Raw genomic sequence first — 19,578 nt, forward strand, 5'->3', positions numbered from 1 at the left:
CTTTTAGCAGGGAAAGGGTGACCAGATCTCCGCTTCTTCATTCTCTGTCCTGGGCTTCCCTCAAGGGACTGACTGCCTCAGGGAAGGTCAAGGTGGACCTATCCTAGCCACTTTGTATTCTACTACCCAGAAAACCTAAAGTAGCCTTGGGTGCTTCTCTGCTGCCTCTTCTAAGTGGAAAAGTGACCCTCCCTTCTCAGGCTTGTGCCCCAGGGCAGTGAGTCCTACCTGGCAGGCTTGGATTCTAGGCCTTGGTGCCAGCCCCCTTGGACCCCAGCCAAGGCCATGGTCAGAGGCAGGACACTAACCATTGGCCTGGGCAGCAAGGACCCCCACTAGCCAAACTCATAGACCCCTGAAAGGCAGAAGAAGCTGGACTTTCAAGACGTCTCTTGATGCTCAAAGCTCAAAAGCAACTGTGGGTTCCTAAAGACTGAACCAGCAGGGCGTACATCTTTATGTGGCAAATCCGGCCATGCTGGAAGAATTGGACAGGACAGGCCCAATGGCCGATGGCGATCCAAGGGACAGCGTTGGTTTGGAGAGGTTCCTCACAGGATTGGGTTCCTGCCACAAGAATTGTTGGCTTTAACAATAATAAGGAAAGAAAAAGAAATTAAAGGAATTAGAATAGGCAATGAGGAAATAAAACTCTCCCAACATATTTCATAAAACAATGTATTAGAAGGGGCAGTTGTGGATAGAGCATCAGCCCTGAAGTCAAGAGGACCTGAGTTCAAATGTGACCTCAGACATAATACTTCCTATCTGTGTGACCCTAGGAAGTCACTTTAACTCCAATTGCCCCAGCCAAGGGGAAAAAAAAAAAAGCATTGTATTAAAAATAAACTAAAAAAAAAAAGGTACCGTGGGCTGTGGCCCAGGAGGAAGTGGACCCCTGCCATATAACACAGGCTTGGACTGGGTGGGAAGGAGCAGGCCAGCCCTGCCTGAAGGCATGGGCCAGGTCTTCTCCATCTGCAGTGGGCTCATCAGGTCTCCCCATTTCCCCTGCCCATCTCTGGCTCCTGCCAAGCTGGGTGCTGGGCATCAGCTGGTCAAGCTCTGGGCCCCTTCCCGAAGTCATGCGCCGGGGAGTAAGGAGATCGGGTCCCCGCTGCGCTGGGCAGGGGCCCACTTTCCAGATGACCAGGGAGTCCTCATGTAGGAACGACCTGCGGGGCCAGCCAGGGAGGAGACGGGCCGGGGGCCGAGGGCCGGGGGGAGAAGTACGGGCACTTGCCCAGGACGGCATCGCTAATAATGGAAGGGAGCTGCAGGTGTGCTGCCCCTCGCCGGGACGGGCCAGCTTTCAGACACGCCCCTCCCCGCCCCTCCCCGCTCGTGAGGGGAGCTCGCTCCGGTGAAGGCATCGCGCCCCGCCCCTTTGGAGGCGTCACCAGGCCCCCGCGGGGCGATGGAGGAGGAGGGAAAAGCACCTCGTTCTCTACCACTTTAAATCTCGGCGGGTCCCCTGACACGTGACTCGGGACGCTCGGGGACCGGCCAGTGCGCGCAGCCGCAGCACATCCCAGGGGACCGCGCGGTCACGTGACGCCCCGCCCCTGCCCTGCTTCTGGGGGCGGGGCCTCAGGCTCCAGAGCCCCGCTCCTCCTCCGCCCGCGCCAGCCTCGCTCTCATTGACTGCGCGGCGGCCTCGCGATCGGGAGGCTCCTCGCCCTCTCTGGGACCTGGGAAGGCGAGGGCGGTGAGGAGGGCAGGGGAAGGCGTGGCTTGGGGGAGGGGGAGTCCGAAGGGGCACGTGACGGAGGAGGGGCCTGGTTTGACCACGCCCTCTTTAGGGCAGGGACACGCCCCATCGTGCTGCCCTCCATCCCACCCCTTCCTGGGCTGAGGGAAGAGTGATAGACTTCCCCAGCAGGTGCAAGCCCAGGGTGGGCAGCATGGCCCCCCTGAGCCTGGGGGAGCGTGGGAGGGGAACTTCCTCCCCCCTGCCCGAGAAAGTAGCATCCCTAGTAGTTGCCATGGCAACAAGGAGGAGGTGATGGGCAGGCTAGTACCCAGAGGTGACAGCTGACTCCTCTCCAAGACAGGACCCCCCCCCCTTGGCTTGAGCCCCTCGCTGCCATGGCCCTGCCGAGAGGCCCCCCGGGGCTGCTGCTGACCTTGACTCTGCACTCCGCCCTGAGCCTGAGCCCCCCGCCCCACATCCCCTTCTTCCCCCACTGGGACTACTGCATCGTGGGCGCCGGCCCCGCGGGCCTGCAGATGGCCTACTTTCTGGGCCAGGCGGGCAGGGACTACGTGGTGTTCGAGCGGGCAGGGGCGCCGGGCAGCTTCTTCGTCCGCTACCCCCGCCACCGCAAGCTCATCAGCATCAACAAGCGGTACACGGGCAAGGTGAACAGCGAGTTCAACCTGCGCCACGACTGGAACTCGCTGCTGAGCCACGACCCGCGCCGCCTCTTCAGGCGCTACTCCAAGGAGTACTTCCCCCGGGCCGAGGACATGCTGCGCTACCTGGGGGACTTTGCGGGCAGCCTCGGCCTGCAGGTGCGCTACCACACGGCCATCGTCCGCGTCACGCTCAGCAAGAGCCCCCGCGCCTGGAACGGCCACTTCTTCCTCCTGGCCGACCACAGGGGCCAGAGCTACCAGTGCAGGTAACAGGGGCCGGTGGGCACGGACTGCCATGTCCACTTCTTCCTCCTCACCGCCCACAGGGGCCAGAGCTCCCAGTGCAGGTAACTGGGGCCGGTGGGCATGGACCGCCATGTCCGCTACATCCTCCTCACCGCCCACAGGGGCGAGGCTGCCGGTGCAGGTAACAGGGGCCGGTGGGCACGGACTGCCATGTCCACTTCTTCCTCCTCACCGCCCACAGGGGCGAGGCTGCCGGTGCAGGTAACAGGGGCCGGTGGGCACGGACTGCCATGTCCACTACATCCTCCTCACCGCCCACAGGGGCGAGGCTGCCGGTGCAGGTAACGGGCCGGTGGGCACGGACTGCCATGTCCACTTCTTCCTCCTCACCGCCCACAGGGGCCAGAGTTCCCAGTGCAGGTAACTGGGGCCGGTGGGCATGGACGCCATGTCCGCTACATCCTCCTCACCGCCCACAGGGGCGAGGCTGCCGGTGCAGGTAACAGGGGCCGGTGGGCACGGACTGCCATGTCCACTTCTTCCTCCTCACCGCCCACAGGGGCCAGAGCTCCCAGTGCAGGTAACTGGGGCCGGTGGGCACGGACCGCCATGTCCGCTACATCCTCCTCACCGCCCACAGGGGCGAGGCTGCTGGTGCAGGTAACAGGGGCCGGTGGGCACGGACTGCCATGTCCACTTCTTCCTCCTGGCCGACCACAGGGGCCAGAGCTACCAGTGCAGGTAACAGGGGCCGGTGGGCACGGACTGCCATGTCCACTTCTTCCTCCTCACCGCCCACAGGGGCCAGAGCTCCCAGTGCAGGTAACTGGGGCCGGTGGGCATGGACCGCCATGTCCGCTACATCCTCCTCACCGCCCACAGGGGCGAGGCTGCCGGTGCAGGTAACAGGGGCCGGTGGGCACGGACTGCCATGTCCACTTCTTCCTCCTCACCGCCCACAGGGGCGAGGCTGCCGGTGCAGGTAACAGGGGCCGGTGGGCACGGACTGCCATGTCCACTACATCCTCCTCACCGCCCACAGGGGCGAGGCTGCCGGTGCAGGTAACGGGCCGGTGGGCACGGACTGCCATGTCCACTTCTTCCTCCTCACCGCCCACAGGGGCCAGAGTTCCCAGTGCAGGTAACTTTAGCCAGGCCACAGACATGGAGCACAGTGTCCTTGGCACCGCATTCCAAAGAAGGTGCAGCCTCTGCCAGACAGAAGTGAGTCATCCCATGGTGAGCTGGAGACAAACGTGAAGTAGGAAGATGCTCACACGGCTGTTGGTGATGGTCTCTTTAGGATTCCTGCCATAGATGGAGAATAAGGTTGTTGCAGGTGCTGGGGGGCCAGTAGGAGCTGGGAGACAAAAGGCCAGGCCGTCGGGAGAACTGTGGGCTCGAGCCTGGCTCAGGAAAAGCCAAAAGTGGTCCAGGCTTCAGATTCGACTTGTCTCTACTCGATAAGGTCCCCAGTAGAGTGGGGGCACCTCCCAAATAAGCCAGAGTAACCTCTCTGGGGACTGTCAATAGCTATGGAATTAAGGGGCTTCCTAACAAGCAGGACTGGCCAGAAATAAAGTGGGCTGGCTCTGGAGCTCCTGGGCTCCCCTTTCCTTGTAGGGGTTCTCCAGCGGACACAGGATGACCACTTGTCAGATTTCTTCCATGCATGGCTGGAGGGGTGCCAGAGAAAGCTCCATGCTAACAGCAGCCCAGCATGAGGATGTGACAAGCTCATATTCTGCTTTGTGGGACCCCTGGGCAAGGAGCCCAAGAAACCTGGGGTCTAGTCCTGCTTCTGCTCTTTATTTGCACGATAATCTTAACCCAAACATTTAAGCTCATGGACCTCAACTTCTTCAACTTTAACATGAGGGGTTAGACATGTTCATCTCCAGCTTTCCCTGCAGGTCTAAGGCTCATTCTGGTTTTGCCTGAATATTTGTTGTTTCATTCATTAAAGTCAGCTGAGTCATTTTTCAGTCCTGTCTGACTCTGTTACCCCATTGGGCGTTTTCTTGGCAAAGATACTGGAGTGGTTGGCCATTTTCTTCTCCAACTCATTTTACAGATGAGGAAACTGAGGCAAACAGAATGAAGTGACTTGGCCAAAGTCACCCAGCGAGGAAGTATCTGAGGCTGGATTTGAATTCAGATTTTCCTAACTCCAGGCCTGGTGTGCTGTGCATTACTGCGCAACCTAGCCACAGGCACCTCATGGCCAGGGATCATTTTGTTCTTTGTACTCGTATCCCCATGCCCTAAAGGAGAACCTGGCATAGTGGGCATTTAATAAAGAAAGATTAATTGGGGATTGTTAGAAACAGGCAAACTGGTAAACTGTATAAATGAGATTAATTTTTAGGTGTCATATCCTCAGTACCTTTAGAACTAACCAGGACGCCCTTCACTTTTCTCCCTGCAGTGTGCTCTTGGTGGCTACAGGTGTGTCAATCCCCAATGAGATCGACTTCCCAGGATCAGAATATGTGGAGGGCTATGAATCAGTGTCTATTGACCCAGAGGACTTTGTGGGCCAAAATGTACTGATCCTGGGCCGTGGGAACTCAGCCTTTGAGACAGCTGAAAACATCCTCGGTTATACCAACTTCATCCACATGGTGGGCCGTTCTCGGATCCGCCTCTCCTGGGCCACCCACTACGTTGGGGACCTGAGGTAGGGTCCCTGGTGGGGCTGGAATGGGAAATAGCAAAGAAAACCAAAGACCAGATGAAAGGGCTTCATAAAGAACTCTAACATAAGTGCTTGCCCTCTTTCCTATCCTTTCCTCTCCTCTTCTCTTTTCATCTTCTTTTACTTTTTTTCTTTCTCCTCCCCTCTCCTCCTTCTCTTCTTTTTCTTCTTCTTTTACTTTTTTTCTTTCTCCTCCCCTCTCCTCCTTCTCTTCTTTTTCTTCTTTCTCCTTTTCTCTTTCTTCTTTTCTCTTTTTCTTCTTCTCCTTTTCTTTCTGTCTCTCTTTCTCTCTCTCTCTGTCTCCCTTCTCTCCTCCTCTCTCCAGTCTTTTTTCTTCTTCTCTTACTTTTTTCTCTCCTATTTTTTTTTCTTTTCTTTCTCTGCCTCTCTGTGTTCCTCTCTCCTTTTCTCTTTTCATCATCATTCCCTCTTTCTCTCTCTCTCTCTCTCTCTCTCTCTCTCTCTCTCTCTCATACACACACACATATACGTAAGATGGGTAGCTTTGTGATATCATGGGTAGGGAGAACACTTTCATAGCGATTGCTCTGGATTCTTTACTGTACTACAGTGCACTGCATCTGAGTCATAAAGGCAATGCCCACTGGTTTAAAAGATTTGGGGATTTCAGCTTTCTTTATTCAGGCCTCCTCTGATGCTTCCTCAGTGTCTGGATGTGGCCATGGGTACTTGAAAGCTAAACCTGTAGAACACAAAACTGAACAGGTGCTACTGCCTCAGAAAGGCTCTGCCAGTGAGCTTCATGATCCATGGCACGTCCAACATGAGGACTGGCTTCATGTAGTCCCAGTTCTCAAAAATCTTCCATCAGAGAGGAATTGTAGAGTTAGTGAAGAGCGTCCCATCTCCAGGGAAATTATAGGCTATGAAAGCCTTGAAGGCCCCAGGTGTAGATGGTCCATCAGAGTTCCCCTGGATTCGGAGAAAGGCTCACAATTAGAGACAGAATAAGATCTAGTTCTCTCCCTCTGCACAAGAGGATTCACAGTCTCTTTCTGGGCCCCAGAGCGGTCAACAATGGCCTCCTGGACACTTACCAGCTGAAGTCATTGGACGGACTGCTGGAAACGGACTTGAAGGACCTGGCCATCGTGAAGGACCATAAGGGCAGACTGCACATCACCCTGCAGGTCTTCCTGGACAAAGCCAGCCAGAACATCAGCGCCGAGACTGTCTCCCTGCCCCAGGATGAGGTGGACAACTTTGCAATGCGCGTGCCCTACGACCGCGTAATCCGCTGCCTGGGTTTCACCTTCGACTTCTCGATCTTCAGCAGGTGAGTCTGAGCCGGGCCCACCAGGAATGAGGGAATGGTTCTCCCGGGGGCTGACACCCTGAGAGAGGAGGGCCGATGCCGGCACTGCTCACGGCTCCGGGTGGGAAGGCCTTGGCCAGCTGCCCACCGGGGTCTTCTGTGTCCTCTAGGGAGGTCAGGACGTTCTCCCCACTCTCCCCAAACTGCAGCCTTCCCAAGACTCAGCTTTGAGGTTGTACAGAGCCTGCGTCCGAGATGTCTGGGCAGCTCAGGTGCAGAGGGCTCTAGACCAGTTGGGATCCCAAGCCCAAGCCATCATCCCTCCTTTCTTCCTGCAGCACTCTCGGGCTGGAACCGGGGAAAGGGCAAAAGAAAAAGTACCCGCTGATCAAAGGCAGCTACGAGTCCAAGAAAACGCGTGGGCTCTTTGTCCTGGGCACCGCCAGCCACTCTGTGGACTACAGGAAATCTGCCGGAGGTTTCATCCACGGATTCCGATACACAGGTGAGCACAGGCAGGTCACCAGGTAAAGGACTGACCCCAGACCGAGCAGCTTGGGCTTCTAGAGCAGCCTCTCTGCACAGGGTCGCGGGCTGGGCCGCAGCTGGCACCAGGTTGGCAGGCCCAGGCTCAGTGCCCCCTCCCTGCCGGGTGGGGATGGAGCAGAATCCTCCCCCATCCTTTCCTACATTTCCTTGGGGAACGGCAGATCACATCTTTGTCCTCTCTCTGCCTTGCTAGCTGGAGACTTTAGCAGCCACGACTCATTATAACAATTAACTCCATTTTTGACCTAGGAACAATGGGATGTCCCAAGCTCAGGTCCTTTATTAGTGGAGGTAACGTGCTGAACTTGGAGTTGGGAAAGACTCAGGTTCCAGTGCCACCTCGGACGTTTAGATCTGGGCCACACCAGTTTCCTCCTTTACAAAATTAGAGCATTGATGAACTCTTTGGTCCCTCCCAGCTCTGACCTCCAGTGAATCTGTGATCAAATAATGTTCGTATTTGTTTCTCTGCATGAAGTTAAGAAAGACATTTTGTGGCTGGGAGGTGAGTCACAGGAGCTGATGAATGGGTATATTCTGGCTCTTTCTTTGCTTGGTATCTTGGCCAGCTGACTTCGCCGTTTAATTACTGCCAATTCTCAAGCAGAGGGCCTGAATCTCCAGGTCGTATTAGAGATACCAAAGGGGTTTGCCATTTCCTTCTCCAACCCATTTGATGGATGAGGAAACTGAGGCAGTCAGGCTTATGGGATTTACCCAGGGTGGAAAGAGTTAGGAAGTGTTGAAGCTTGGATGTGAATTCCTGACACTCTATTCCCTATGATGCCTACATTTTGTCTGGTTCATACATTAAAGATTCTCCCTGCCCCATAACCTCCCTGACAGGTGGTCCTCCGCCCTCTGCCTGAAGACATCCCACAAAGGGAACCCACCGCCTCCTGTCCCTTCCACTCTGGGAAGGTGGGAACTATCAGGAAACACATCCTGACTTTAAGTCTGACTTGGTGCCTTTACAGTTTCCCTCCTTCATTCCTCTTGGGTCTTCTAGAGCCCCAAAGCCGGATCTTGTCTCTCTCCACTTGTTCCGAGTCTTCTCCAGGCTAAGAAGTCCCGGGTTCTTCCATTGATCTCCCATGATAGGGACTCTTCTAGGTCCTTCCCAAGTTGTGGTCCCCAAAAGCAAAGACAGTGTTCCAGAGGTGGGTCTGCTCAGGGCACAGGATGGAGAACTCTCGCCTCCACACTCCCAGGAGCCTCTTAACACAGCCCAACATCTCCCTCACTTTCTTGGGCTGCCCAGTCGCTCCGCTAATTCAAGTTGAGATATGGGGTTTCCCATCATTCTTTCTGAGACAGAAGTATCTAACCTTATCAGAGCCACTTACCAGGCCCTGGACAAGACCAGGGACTTCCAACACCATCAGTGTGCCAGAAACATCCCACACCCTCTGGCATCAGATATCCAAAGTTCTTGACTATAAGCGTGATTCTTGAAATTCTCCTCTTTCCTCTCCCTGGTTCCTGCTCCCACTCCTGCATTCCCCTCTAGCCAAGGCTACAACAGGGGGATACCCCCCCATCTGCCATTTGTTTGGGCTTGGAAGCCCCTCATTTATAAATGAAGACTACAGGACCCAGAAAAGGGGAGTCATTTAGAGTTACCAGGTTATCAAAGAAGCTGAAGAGAGAATCCAGTCTTCTGCTCTTCTTCTGCAGGCTGGTGCAATGGAGACGTAGTTGCCACATTGCGAAACTCTCTATTCCTTGGTGCTTTATTGCATTGTTGTTCTTTTAAACTACTTTAAATACCCCCTGGAAGTCAAATGCGGAAACCCACCTCAATGGAAGACTGAGCAGGAGCACGCCAGCTTGGGACGGGGAAATTTAAGGCTCTCATTAGTGATGGCGGCCGATGCAAACCTTGGATCTGCGTGATGCTCTAGATCGCTCATTCTGCTGTTGAATCACGGTTTATTGCAGAGAGGATTCTACGTGGGTCAATTAATTCTGCCATAAAAGCCATAAGGGCTTTATACCCTGACATCTCTGTATTTAAATCCAAGGCCCAGTGTTGCCTTAATGCTAACTTTTACATTTCATTATTCTTCCAATTTGGCAGGGAAGGTGCATCATTTTCTCTGTTGATTTCCAGACCGTATATTTTACATCCGAATGCATGTTGTCAGGGAAATAGTCTGGAGAGGGTTTTTCAGCATCCCTCCCAGTCCTACCCCCATGCCCACAGCACCTAACTTCCCTAGTAGATTTTGCAAAAAAATAACCTTCTGTAAAACTATGTTAAATGGGGGGCAGCTAGGTGGAGCAGTGGGTAGAGCACCAGCCCTGAAGTCAGGCGGACTGAGTTCAAATCTGGTCTTAGACACTTAATGCTTCCTAGCTGTGTGACCCTGGGCAAGTCACTTAACCCCAATTGCTTCAGAAAAAAAAAAAAGTTAAATGGATATGTGGTAACAGACAAAGTATTTTAAATGAGTGATGAGCCAAGCATAGAGAATGATAGTGGGATTTCATGGCTCTCCAGCCCCATTACAATGCATAATGTAAATATAAAACACTTTGGTTTGGCACATCTGAATACAGAGAAAAGGCAAAAATTCATGGCTTCATGTGTCAATATATTAAGGAACAAGATTGAAATAATAAAAAGATAAGCCAGAAAGCTTAAGAAATGGAGGGAAATTTGAGTTCATTGAGTCGATAGGATGTGATTCATGACAGCCATATGGTTTTAGAAACAGAAAATTTATTCAAAAGGCACAGATGAGATGAAAGTGGACGGGTGGAGTCACATTAGATACCATATTAAGAACAAAGAGATCTGTGTCCCAGTCGGAGAGAGCATGAATGAAGAGCTCATAAATAAAAGCCAGCGGAGGAAGAAAGAATGTGATGGGGAGAGGGTAGGACAGATTGTGTGGCCAGAACTAGGACATGGATGATGAGTTTAAGAAGCTGGTCGCAAATCTAGCCCAAAGGTAGAATATTCAAGTGATGGATGGAAACTCTCTGGATGTTGCTGGGATCTTCTCTTTTGAACATGGAGAATGGAAGATGAATTTTTTCTTTGAGGCAATTGGGGTTAAGTGACTTGCCCAGGGTTGTACAGTGAGGAAGTGTTAAGTGTCTGAGGTCAGATTTGAACTCGGGTCCTCCTGACTTCAGAGCTGGTGCTCTACCCACTGCACCCTCAGGCTGCCCCAAAAGATGAATTCTTGAATTAACTTCATGCTCGGAGAACTACTATGTTCTTGACCAGTAAGAATAAACTGGTTGCCGAACAGAAATGAAAGGATCCTTGAAAGGAAGCAGGTACTCCATCTTATAATGGGTAATGGTTGAAGAAGAGGATGGAACTCCGATGGCACAAAGGCAGATTATTCAGGAGACATGGGCCCCGAGAGGAGCAACATGTCTGAAAGCTCATGGAACAGCTTAGATTTTGAGAAGACTTCTGCAGAAGAGCAGGTACCTGGAATAATAGCGTGATCCTAGAAAATTAGTTCAGCATAAGTTTAAGCTAGCACTGATTGCTCAAGAAAACAAGAAGCTGGCACTGAATACTGAAGATAACAGGAAACCAGCATTGAATGCTTCTTTTTTTAGAAGGCTTTTTTTTTAAGTGTGTTGAGTTGGAACGGATAGGGTGATGATAAAGGATGTTGGGGAAAGGCGTGGGAATCGCCATTCACATTTTATTTTACTTCTATCTTCTGTATCAAGAACTATCTCTAGACTGACAAGAGTAAACTAAAAATGATCAACAGGAAATTGAAACCAAAAACATGTGACAGGCTGACAACAGGGCACCTCCCTACCCCTCATGAATTCAAGTTTTCAGGCCAGAATAACAAAAGAACTAGCATATTTGCTTGTGGAGTCAATTTTAATGATCATTGGGAAATTGTGGTGGAAGGGAGAAGTGCTAGAGTTGATTTTCAAAAAAAAAGAAAGCTTAACATCCTCAAGGTTTAAACAAATGATCTGGTTTCCAATTCCTGGCAGAATTCTAGAATGTACTATTAAAGAAATGATTTGTGGATTTTTAGAAAAGGAATCTATGATCAGTAAGGACCACATGGGTTCATCAAGACTAGGTCAGGCTAGATAACTTCACTGCCTTTTTATCATGTTTTGTAGACCGCTAGAAAAGGAGCATTCATGTAAGATTTCACCGTATTTGCAAGGTCTCATGATATCCTTGTGAACACAACAGACAAACGGGAGGTAGATGATTATACAGTTGGACAGGTTCAGAATTGATTGGCTGGCTGGCCCCGAAGAATAATAATTACTGGATCCTGTCATCTTGGGGTGAGTTCTCTAGTAGAGAGCCACAGGTACTCCAATAGCCGAGGTCTTACACAATGGCTTAAGTAAAGATGCTGAAGGCTGAGCCTTTTCTCTTGATGTCTGTATGACTGAGCTGCTTCCAGAAGCTGTAAGGTTCCAACATGGAGGCTAAAGGAGCTCCTGCTGTTTGATCCCTTCTAATGCTGAGATCGTGGACCTGCTCCACCTAATGCCCTTTATGTGCTATGGAGGAGTCTTAAGAAATAGGAGTTTAGAATTTCGAAATTAGAAGGTAATTAGCTACAACATATGGCGATCTATGAGAAGTGACATCAAGGAGATGGTCATAGCCACGTGTGGCCAGAAAAGGAGGTGGCCTGGTCATGGAAGAAGGGCCGGGGGGAGCAGAATGAGCCCTCTGCATCCTGGGTAAACCTGTGAAGAATTTATTTACAGGGATGGAAGTCACAGGTTAAGGATGCCTGCAGGGCTGTAATCTGGAGAACTGGACAGTGTCCTCATCCAGGACAGCACAGATCCATGAAGCTACGGGAATTAATTTTGAGAGAACGAGCAAGACTAAAGGGGCTGAGCTTCTCAAGGGGAAGATGGGTTTTAAGCAGTTCCTTTGAGATAAGGAGGCGTTTTATGACAGGATTGGAGAAACGTATATTAGGTGAGGAGGATATGAACAAATGATGTTTTTATGGTCTCTTTAAGGCGCATAGTGACTATGGACTAGTCTGACCCAAGTAAAGGTTTCTCACGGGGGACTAGTGATAGACAAGGTTGGCTAAGTTGATGAAGAGCCTTGAATGCCCTAGAGAGAACATTTGAACTTTATCCTGTAGGTAATAAGGTCATTGAGTCCAGAGGTGACTGCTGAAAGCTTACTTCCTTTTTTAATAAGGAAAGATGAATCTGGGTGCAATGTGCATAACAGGCTAGAGTTGAAAATGGGCAGGAGGCAGAGAGACCAGGAGGAGACTCGTGCAATCACACTCATAGACATCAGATGATAAAGGGCTGGTGAAAAGAGAAAAGAAAATGAGATTTTTTAAAAAAACACCCTACTAAGGAAGCATCAACAGGGCTTGCTGACTGATCAAATATGTGGTAGCAGACAAAAATACAGTACTCACCGAGGAACAATGAGAACAGCTGTGTATCCAGCAATGATCCAATGCCGCCCACACTGCATGGGAAGCAGACAGAACAGCTTTTTCATATAAATGTCAAAAAACTTCCCTCCCCCCCCCCATCCAACCTTCCCACAAGAAAGTGATTTATAAACTACAGACTGTTACCTAAACGTGGAGCTCCCATTATCCCCCATTCCTGCCCCCAGCAAGTGCACAGACGTGACAGTAAATCAGCACATTATTGCCTGGCTTAAGCCGTTGTTCTCCGAAGGCAAATAATCCGAAGGCAAATAAGAGAGTGACTCCCCAGCCCGGAGAGTGTATGGTGTGTTTCAGAGTAATCTAATCAATTTAATTCAACAGCTGTTTATTGGATGACCGGCACATGTCCAGCCAGTGCTGCGTGAGCTACAACATGGAGACGTGGCAGCGGGGCACAGCAGATAGCACGCTGGACCTGGAGTCGGAAAGAACTGATTGCGGGTTCTTCTCTTAGAGGGGGAACCCTTGCGGGTTCCTCCCTAGCCGGGTATCGGCGGGCAAATCACTTCCCTTCTCAAGACCTCAGCTTTCTCATTTGGAAAATGAAGAGGTTGGACTCGGGGATTTCCAAGTTGCCTTTCAGTTCTAAAATCCGGGCTCCTGTGATTCTATTTACAAGGAGCTTCTTAATCTGGGGGGGAGATGATGAAACATATAGTAAAGAAACAGATACCAACACGTGCCCCAGATACAAAGGGCCCTGACAGATGAGAGGGAGATAATGAGCCTCTGAGCTCACCATGGAAGCCTGGTCCAGCCGTGAGCCAAAGAGGCTGAGTTTAAACCTTGGAAAAAGTGCACAAATCTCTCTGTGCCTCAGTTTCCCCCTCTCTGAAATGAGCAGTGGTCCTAGCTAATTTCCAAGGCACTGCCCCATTATCCTACAAGATTTCACGGGGCAGGCAAGGCTTGAAGAACAAGCCATGAGGGTATTTGAGGGGGAGGGGATTGATCCACCAAAGATCCAGGGGCACAAATGAGCACAACCCGACTCTGGAGGATGTTCTGGCAAATGGTGGGAGATGCTTTTGGACAGACACCTGGCAAAGAGACAAAGGCTGAATGAACACCATTCAGCAGGAAGTAGGGGCAGCCGCAGCTGCTCGATCGGTGAATGCTGTGACAAAATGAAGGGTTTCAGGAGATCCTGCATGCAAGGAATGAGTGAGAGAGCAATCAAGGCTGATACAATGAGGCAGGACCCCGTGCCAGCAGATGGCCTGGCAAGGGGGGGGGGTGACCCTGTTAGAAAGAAAGGAAAGAGAATCGTTTTTCCTTTTTTTTCTTCCTTTTTGGAAAATTTTACATTGCGAGCGTTAACTTTCTGGGAGAGCGAAGGAGGAAGGGATACAGAGGGAAATCTAGGCCACCAGGAAACAAAAAATAGCAATAAAATCATATTTAAATGAACTGGGAAAAAGGAAAAAATATCTTCCCGATATTTTAAAGGAAGAATTGACAAAACTTACAGATTGGACATAGATGGTAAAGGAGAGGAAAGACGTCAAAGCCTGGAGAAAAGGTGGGGGCACGGAGGGAAAGGGAAAATGGGAAGGGGGAGGATGGGAGGTGGGGGGAGGATGCCGAGCTTGGCTTGGGATGTGCTGGCTCTTTGATTTGCTTGTACGGTCTTCTGCCACCATTGCTCTCCACCTCCCCAACACACCCTAGATTGCAGGACCAGGGAAGGTGCAATGGACGCTCTGTAAAAGCTGATGACTCCTCCATTGGCCTCCTGTTGGAAAAAAACAAATACCACGTTTCCATTTATCATAAAGGGGTGCTGGTAAACGTTTGTCAACAAGCTGTTGGGTGGGGGTGGTGGGGGAGTGTATGCAAGACGGTTTTTGCGTTCAGTCTGCAGTTTTGACATTTTCTCCATCACTTTGCGTCTAGACAATCAACCAAACAGCAAACCAAGCCCCGACTTGTAATATTTGCTGATTTCCAAGGAGTGAACATTCACACTGAACATCGGCTCTCTGGAGCCTGTTCAAACCGGTTCCCGCCCACCCTGATTTACTGGGTTGCCTTCTGTCTCCATTTCAGCGCGAGCAGTTCACCGGCTACTGGAACACCGCCATCATGGCATCCCCTGGCCTTCTCCCGTGTATCCCATCACCCAGCTCACCAACGCCATTATCCGCCGGGTGAACGAGGCCTCGGGCCTGTACCAGATGTTCAGTGTGCTGGCAGACGTCATCCTTCTGAAGGAGTAAGTCATTAGGCCCTCACAGCCTTTCATTCTGGCTTTTGGAATCGCCCCATCCCCTTCTTTTGGAAAACCTGTCCTGGTATTTCGCGCTTCTCTTCGCCCTGTAACAGCAGCAGTGGGGTCGCAGCGCCCGGTGGATGTTCAGAACATAAAGTACTTTTCACAGGACGACCCATTGCCTGGATGTGTCCCAGCCTAGCCCAGAGGGGGCTGGCTGCCTGCTCAGTCCACCAGCTGTTGCATCTGGTTCACCACCACCACTCCTCCCTCCCCAGGGCTCCCTCTTTTGTAGAAATCCATGTTTCATATAATAATTAATTCTATTACACGGCCTGTGCATAAATGCAAGAAGGTTGTGACCTTCTGGTCACCGGTCCCTAACCCCAGCTTCTCCATAGCTTTACTAGTACCACATTTTCTTTTGGTGGGTTTTTCCAGACTGTCCCTGGGTAACGGGGTCTGGCTCCCGGAATGAGACAGAGCACAAGGTTTGGGCCCCCTGGACACGGCACTGCCCGCAGAGACGGGTCCCCCTCTCGCCCTTTCCCTAGGAAGGCCACAGGCTTCGAGTACCTGGAGGAGTTCCCCATCCGCATGCTGGCAGAGCTGGAGACCCTCACGGGCCGGGAAGCCCAGCACGGGCTCTTCGTCGTCACCATGGAGTATGGCAAGAATTTCTCGGGGCCAGACAAAGACGTCTTCTATTACGACCGCGCCGTGGGGGACGTGCAGGACGCCTGGCAATCCAACTTCCTTCACCCGGTCATCTACTACTATCACTGCCTCCCCACCGGTGAGCTGGGCCCTTCCCAGGCAGGTGGCCAGCAGAGCTGAAGCCCTTCTAGGGCGGGAGGAGGCTGAGAAACTAGGCCTTTAGTGAGGGCCCCACAGAACAGGATTTCTAAGGGCTTCTGAAAGTGAAGGGGCCTGAGGGGGCACACTCATGTCCATGAAGTGCCCAGCAAGGGCAGGAGAAGGCTCTCGGGGGTGCCGGGCAGGAATCCTGCATGGTCGTGGCAGCTAGCCCCTGGCCCTTGCTCCAAGAGAGCTCTGCACTCTCCTTCCACACCTTGTCTCGATGAGTTCCCCTCCCCAGATTACTGTTGGGCTCATGAAACTCATCATCCCCGTTGTACAGATGAACAAACTAAGGTTTAGCAGAGGGGATGGGATTTGCACACAGCTCAGAAGCATCAGGTCCTCCTGATTCCAAGCTCACCCTCGCACCCTCCCTGGGGCTGTCTCAGTGGTTGAGTGTTAGACCAGGGCATCCCAAGATCCCCCCAGTCCTGAGGTTCCAGGATGCAGAAGGGGACTGGCTCACCTTGAGTGGTGAGTCTCCAGTCAGCTCGGTTCTGTGTCCGGGAGGAGAGCTCTGAGCCCTGTTGGCACAGCTGGCATTACAGTGGGCAGGAATTGAAAGGCCCTCTGCCCCCTGCCTGACTGCAGGCTGGCTAACAGGCTCTGATTCTCCCCTTCCAGAGAAGGAGATGGCATCCCGGTCCCCGGGCTGGCCCTTGCCTCGCCCTGTCGCCATCCACCACATTGTGGAGGATTTCCTCACGGACTGGACGGCGCCCATCGCCCACATCCTCCCCCTGAGGCGATTCTTGGAAAACTGCTTGAACAGTGACCTTCGAAGCTTCTATGCAGGTAGTGCCCGAGGGTGTGGGCCCTGAGCGTCTAAAGGGGCTTAATCCTCCTGGGTCCTCCACCTGCTCCAGGGCCCTGCACCCCCCTCTGCTCGCTGCCTCCTCCCTCAGACTGGGATGGGGCCCTGGCGGCTGCTCCAGGCCAGACCTGGCCGAGCCACGGGGTCTGGCCCTCCTTGCCAGGACCTCCCCTCATCTCCTGGGCTGTGCAGAACACTCGGCAGGGCCATGTCGTAAGAGCTGAGCTCTTTTAGAGCGACTCCTAGCTTATGGAATTATTCCCAGAATTCTCTGGTTGGATTTTTGTTCTTTAAGCCCCATGGCTGAGAAGCCTGCTGGTCCCATTGGGCCATTGTGGGCCTAAACCCCACTTCCACACAGTAACGGGCAGTATTCGTGCGCAGCCACGGCGACCAGCCTCCCTCCCCGGTGAGCTTGTTGGCTGCTGTGAAGGTTCCTGAGACAGTAACCCAGGGAAATCCTTTCTTGCCCCTCTCTCTGGACAGAGTCCTGCTTCCTGTTTGCCCTAACACGCCAGAAGCTGCCCCCCTTCTGCCAGCATGGCTACATGAACATGCAAGGGCTCCTGGGGAATGAGAGGCTCCGGCGCCACGCCGTCGAAAGCGGTCTCATGGAGGACTTTGCGGCTATGGACGAACAGCCAGCAGACTGGAAGCCGGGAGAACCCAGGGCTCCGGATCACCCACCCCAGCACGCCGCCAGCATTAGGGAGGAGCTCTGACCTGTGAGAGACTCAGGCTCAACACCCGACCTTCGACTGCCAAAGACCCGCTCTGACCATTGTTAGCCATAGGAGTGGGGGGGAAGTGCCGGGACGAGGTGCCCTCTGTGCAGAACCAGGTGCCCGAGCCCCCGGTCCTCCCCAGGGTGGGAGCTGCTGCCTCCGTCCAATGATCACTGAATGCCCATGGGGCCTCATGGTGACCCCTTTGACCCAGCTGTTCCCTCTCCTTCAAGGAGGGGTGGGGGGTGGTTACTCTGAGGACCCACCTCACAGGTAACGGCCTGTCCTCCCAGGAGCACCCTTCCCCTATGTCCCACCAATCAGGCATTGGGTCTCAGAGCCCAGGGTGCCCCAGGGGCTTGGAGGGCACACCCCAGAGGTCAGCTCATCCTCCCCTCCGATTCCCCACGAGATACTCTCTCTGCCCCCCAGCCCACGTCCGGCCTGGTGTTCGTCCCACTTCATGTCCATGCCTTTCCAGGGAACCCTGCCTGCACCACACCGAGGTGTTTCTACTCCCTCTGTCCCCTTGGCATCCGGCACGACAACCCACCCTCTCCTAAGGATAGATTGTGATCATGCTGTCTCTTCTCCACAAAATAACATGTAATTAGTTCTTTGGTCCTGTCTCCATAATTCTTTGCGCAGAACAGTTCTACGTCACTGGCCGGAGCATTTTCTGACAGTGAGGTGGTGAACCCGGCTTTTCACTGAAACCGAGAGGTTTCCTTTCTCTCTCCATCTTCTCTTTCACTTCCCATTGGTCTTGCCCACTTCCTTCTTGGGATGAGTCCATTCCCCTTCTCCAGACGCCATGGACACCTTTGCGATATTGCTTCAGTCTGAAGCAAACTGAGGGAGCCGGGGGCCCAGATTCACTGGGCTGCAGCCAGGGGTTCTGACCCACAATCCTCTAGTTCCTCTTTTGTACCAAGCCACTCTAACCCTTACATAAATAAAGGGGAAAAAAAACTTTCTTTTTGTCTGGATCACAAGTGAACAATTATGTGCATTTGTGAATTAGGGAGTTCTCCAACTGGAATATGAAGGTGACCCTCTGGCGGTCAGCTCTCCTCAGGAAGGACAGAGCAGTTCTCTTGGCCCTGGCAGCACGCAGGTAGTCATGTTTTCCTCCCGCGAGATTAGGCCGACGGCACTCAAATTTTCTCCTGCATCTCATTGTGCTCCAGCGCAGGACAGCTCTTTCCTTAAGTCCAAATGCCAAGGTGAGCCCCCCCTTGAGCTGCGTGTCCTGGGCTCCCACCCCCACCTTCTCTCTGCCCCGTTGTCCAGACCCACAGTTCCCTAGCATCCTCTGAGCAGAAGCTCCTCTGTTCTGCAGTGGACACAGCAAAATAGTCAGGGAGCAATCGTTGGTGGCAACAGTTAAATGACCCTGACCCCACGGATGGGATAAGTTGTGTCTGGTTGCTTTTAGGAGTAGTCACTAGTAAGAGTCTCATTGCAAAAGGATGGAACTGGGGCAGCTAGATGGTGCAGTGGGAAGAGCACCAGCCCTGAAGTCAGGAGGACCTAAGTTCAAATTTGATATCAGACACTTCCTGGTTGTGTGACCCAAGGCAAGTCACTTAATCCCAATTGCCTTAGAAAAAAAAATAATAAAAAATAAATTAAAAGGGATGGAATTGATGCTGTCCTGGGTGAATTTTAAGTTAGAACAAGACCTGCTTTTGCCAGCCACATGGCTCTCTAAATATATATGGCTGAGCTTGATCCTGAATCCTCCTGTCCCTATAATGAGCTCCTCCTCAGCTGAGCTGGAGAATGTACTTTCATCAAAGGCAATTTGAAATCAGCTCAGTCGACAAGGGTCCAAGCTGCTGTCATCACCACTGATTTACTGTGGTCTGAGTATGACATCTGCTGTTTTTCTTCATCTGCTAATTCAGTCAGCATTCCCACCAGATTGATTCACTTGTGATAAAACCATGATTCCATTGTCTGCGATGATTCGCTTTTTTTTTAAACAGTCTGCTTTCTTACCAATTTTTAAATTTCACACAAAGAACTGCCTTCATCTCCACCACATTTACTTTGTCTAGTTTTTTTTTATCCTTGCCTCCCTGTTTCCCATAATTTTTCAAAAATAAGTGTAATTAACTCAAATATCATATATGCTGTTAAATATGGTGACATCTTCACGATCCTCAACTACTACCTGCTTTTTTGTTACAAAATTTCATCATTCAATTTGGGGTCTAAAATACTTCTTTCCAAGTTCTCTGTTTTCAACTGGACCAAGATCCATTAATTCACTAGATTTTTTTTGAAGTCAGAGAGTAATAAGAATCAAATTAAACTGAGTAGGCCCTGGTGCCTTTTTTAGGAAGCTCGTAAAAAATGATTGGTCCATCTGGGGAGA

The 19,578-nt window shown here is 51.9% G+C and overlaps 1 protein-coding gene across 1 annotated transcript; it reads left to right on the forward strand.

The window, feature by feature from the left end:
* The first annotated feature begins 1,714 nt into the window (after positions 1-1,714).
* Positions 1,715-18,713, forward strand: FOXRED2 (FAD dependent oxidoreductase domain containing 2). Its single transcript, XM_031940109.1, has 8 exons — positions 1,715-2,624; positions 5,033-5,284; positions 6,330-6,599; positions 6,917-7,083; positions 14,633-14,798; positions 15,350-15,591; positions 16,281-16,451; positions 16,957-18,713. Exons 1-8 carry the CDS (start codon positions 2,089-2,091, stop codon positions 17,190-17,192), a joined length of 2,040 nt encoding a protein of 679 aa, XP_031795969.1. The 5' UTR covers positions 1,715-2,088; the 3' UTR covers positions 17,193-18,713.
* The last annotated feature ends 865 nt before the right edge of the window (positions 18,714-19,578 follow it).

This window comes from Sarcophilus harrisii, chromosome 5, assembly GCF_902635505.1.
Source record: "Sarcophilus harrisii chromosome 5, mSarHar1.11, whole genome shotgun sequence".
Lineage (NCBI taxonomy): Eukaryota > Metazoa > Chordata > Mammalia > Dasyuromorphia > Dasyuridae > Sarcophilus > Sarcophilus harrisii.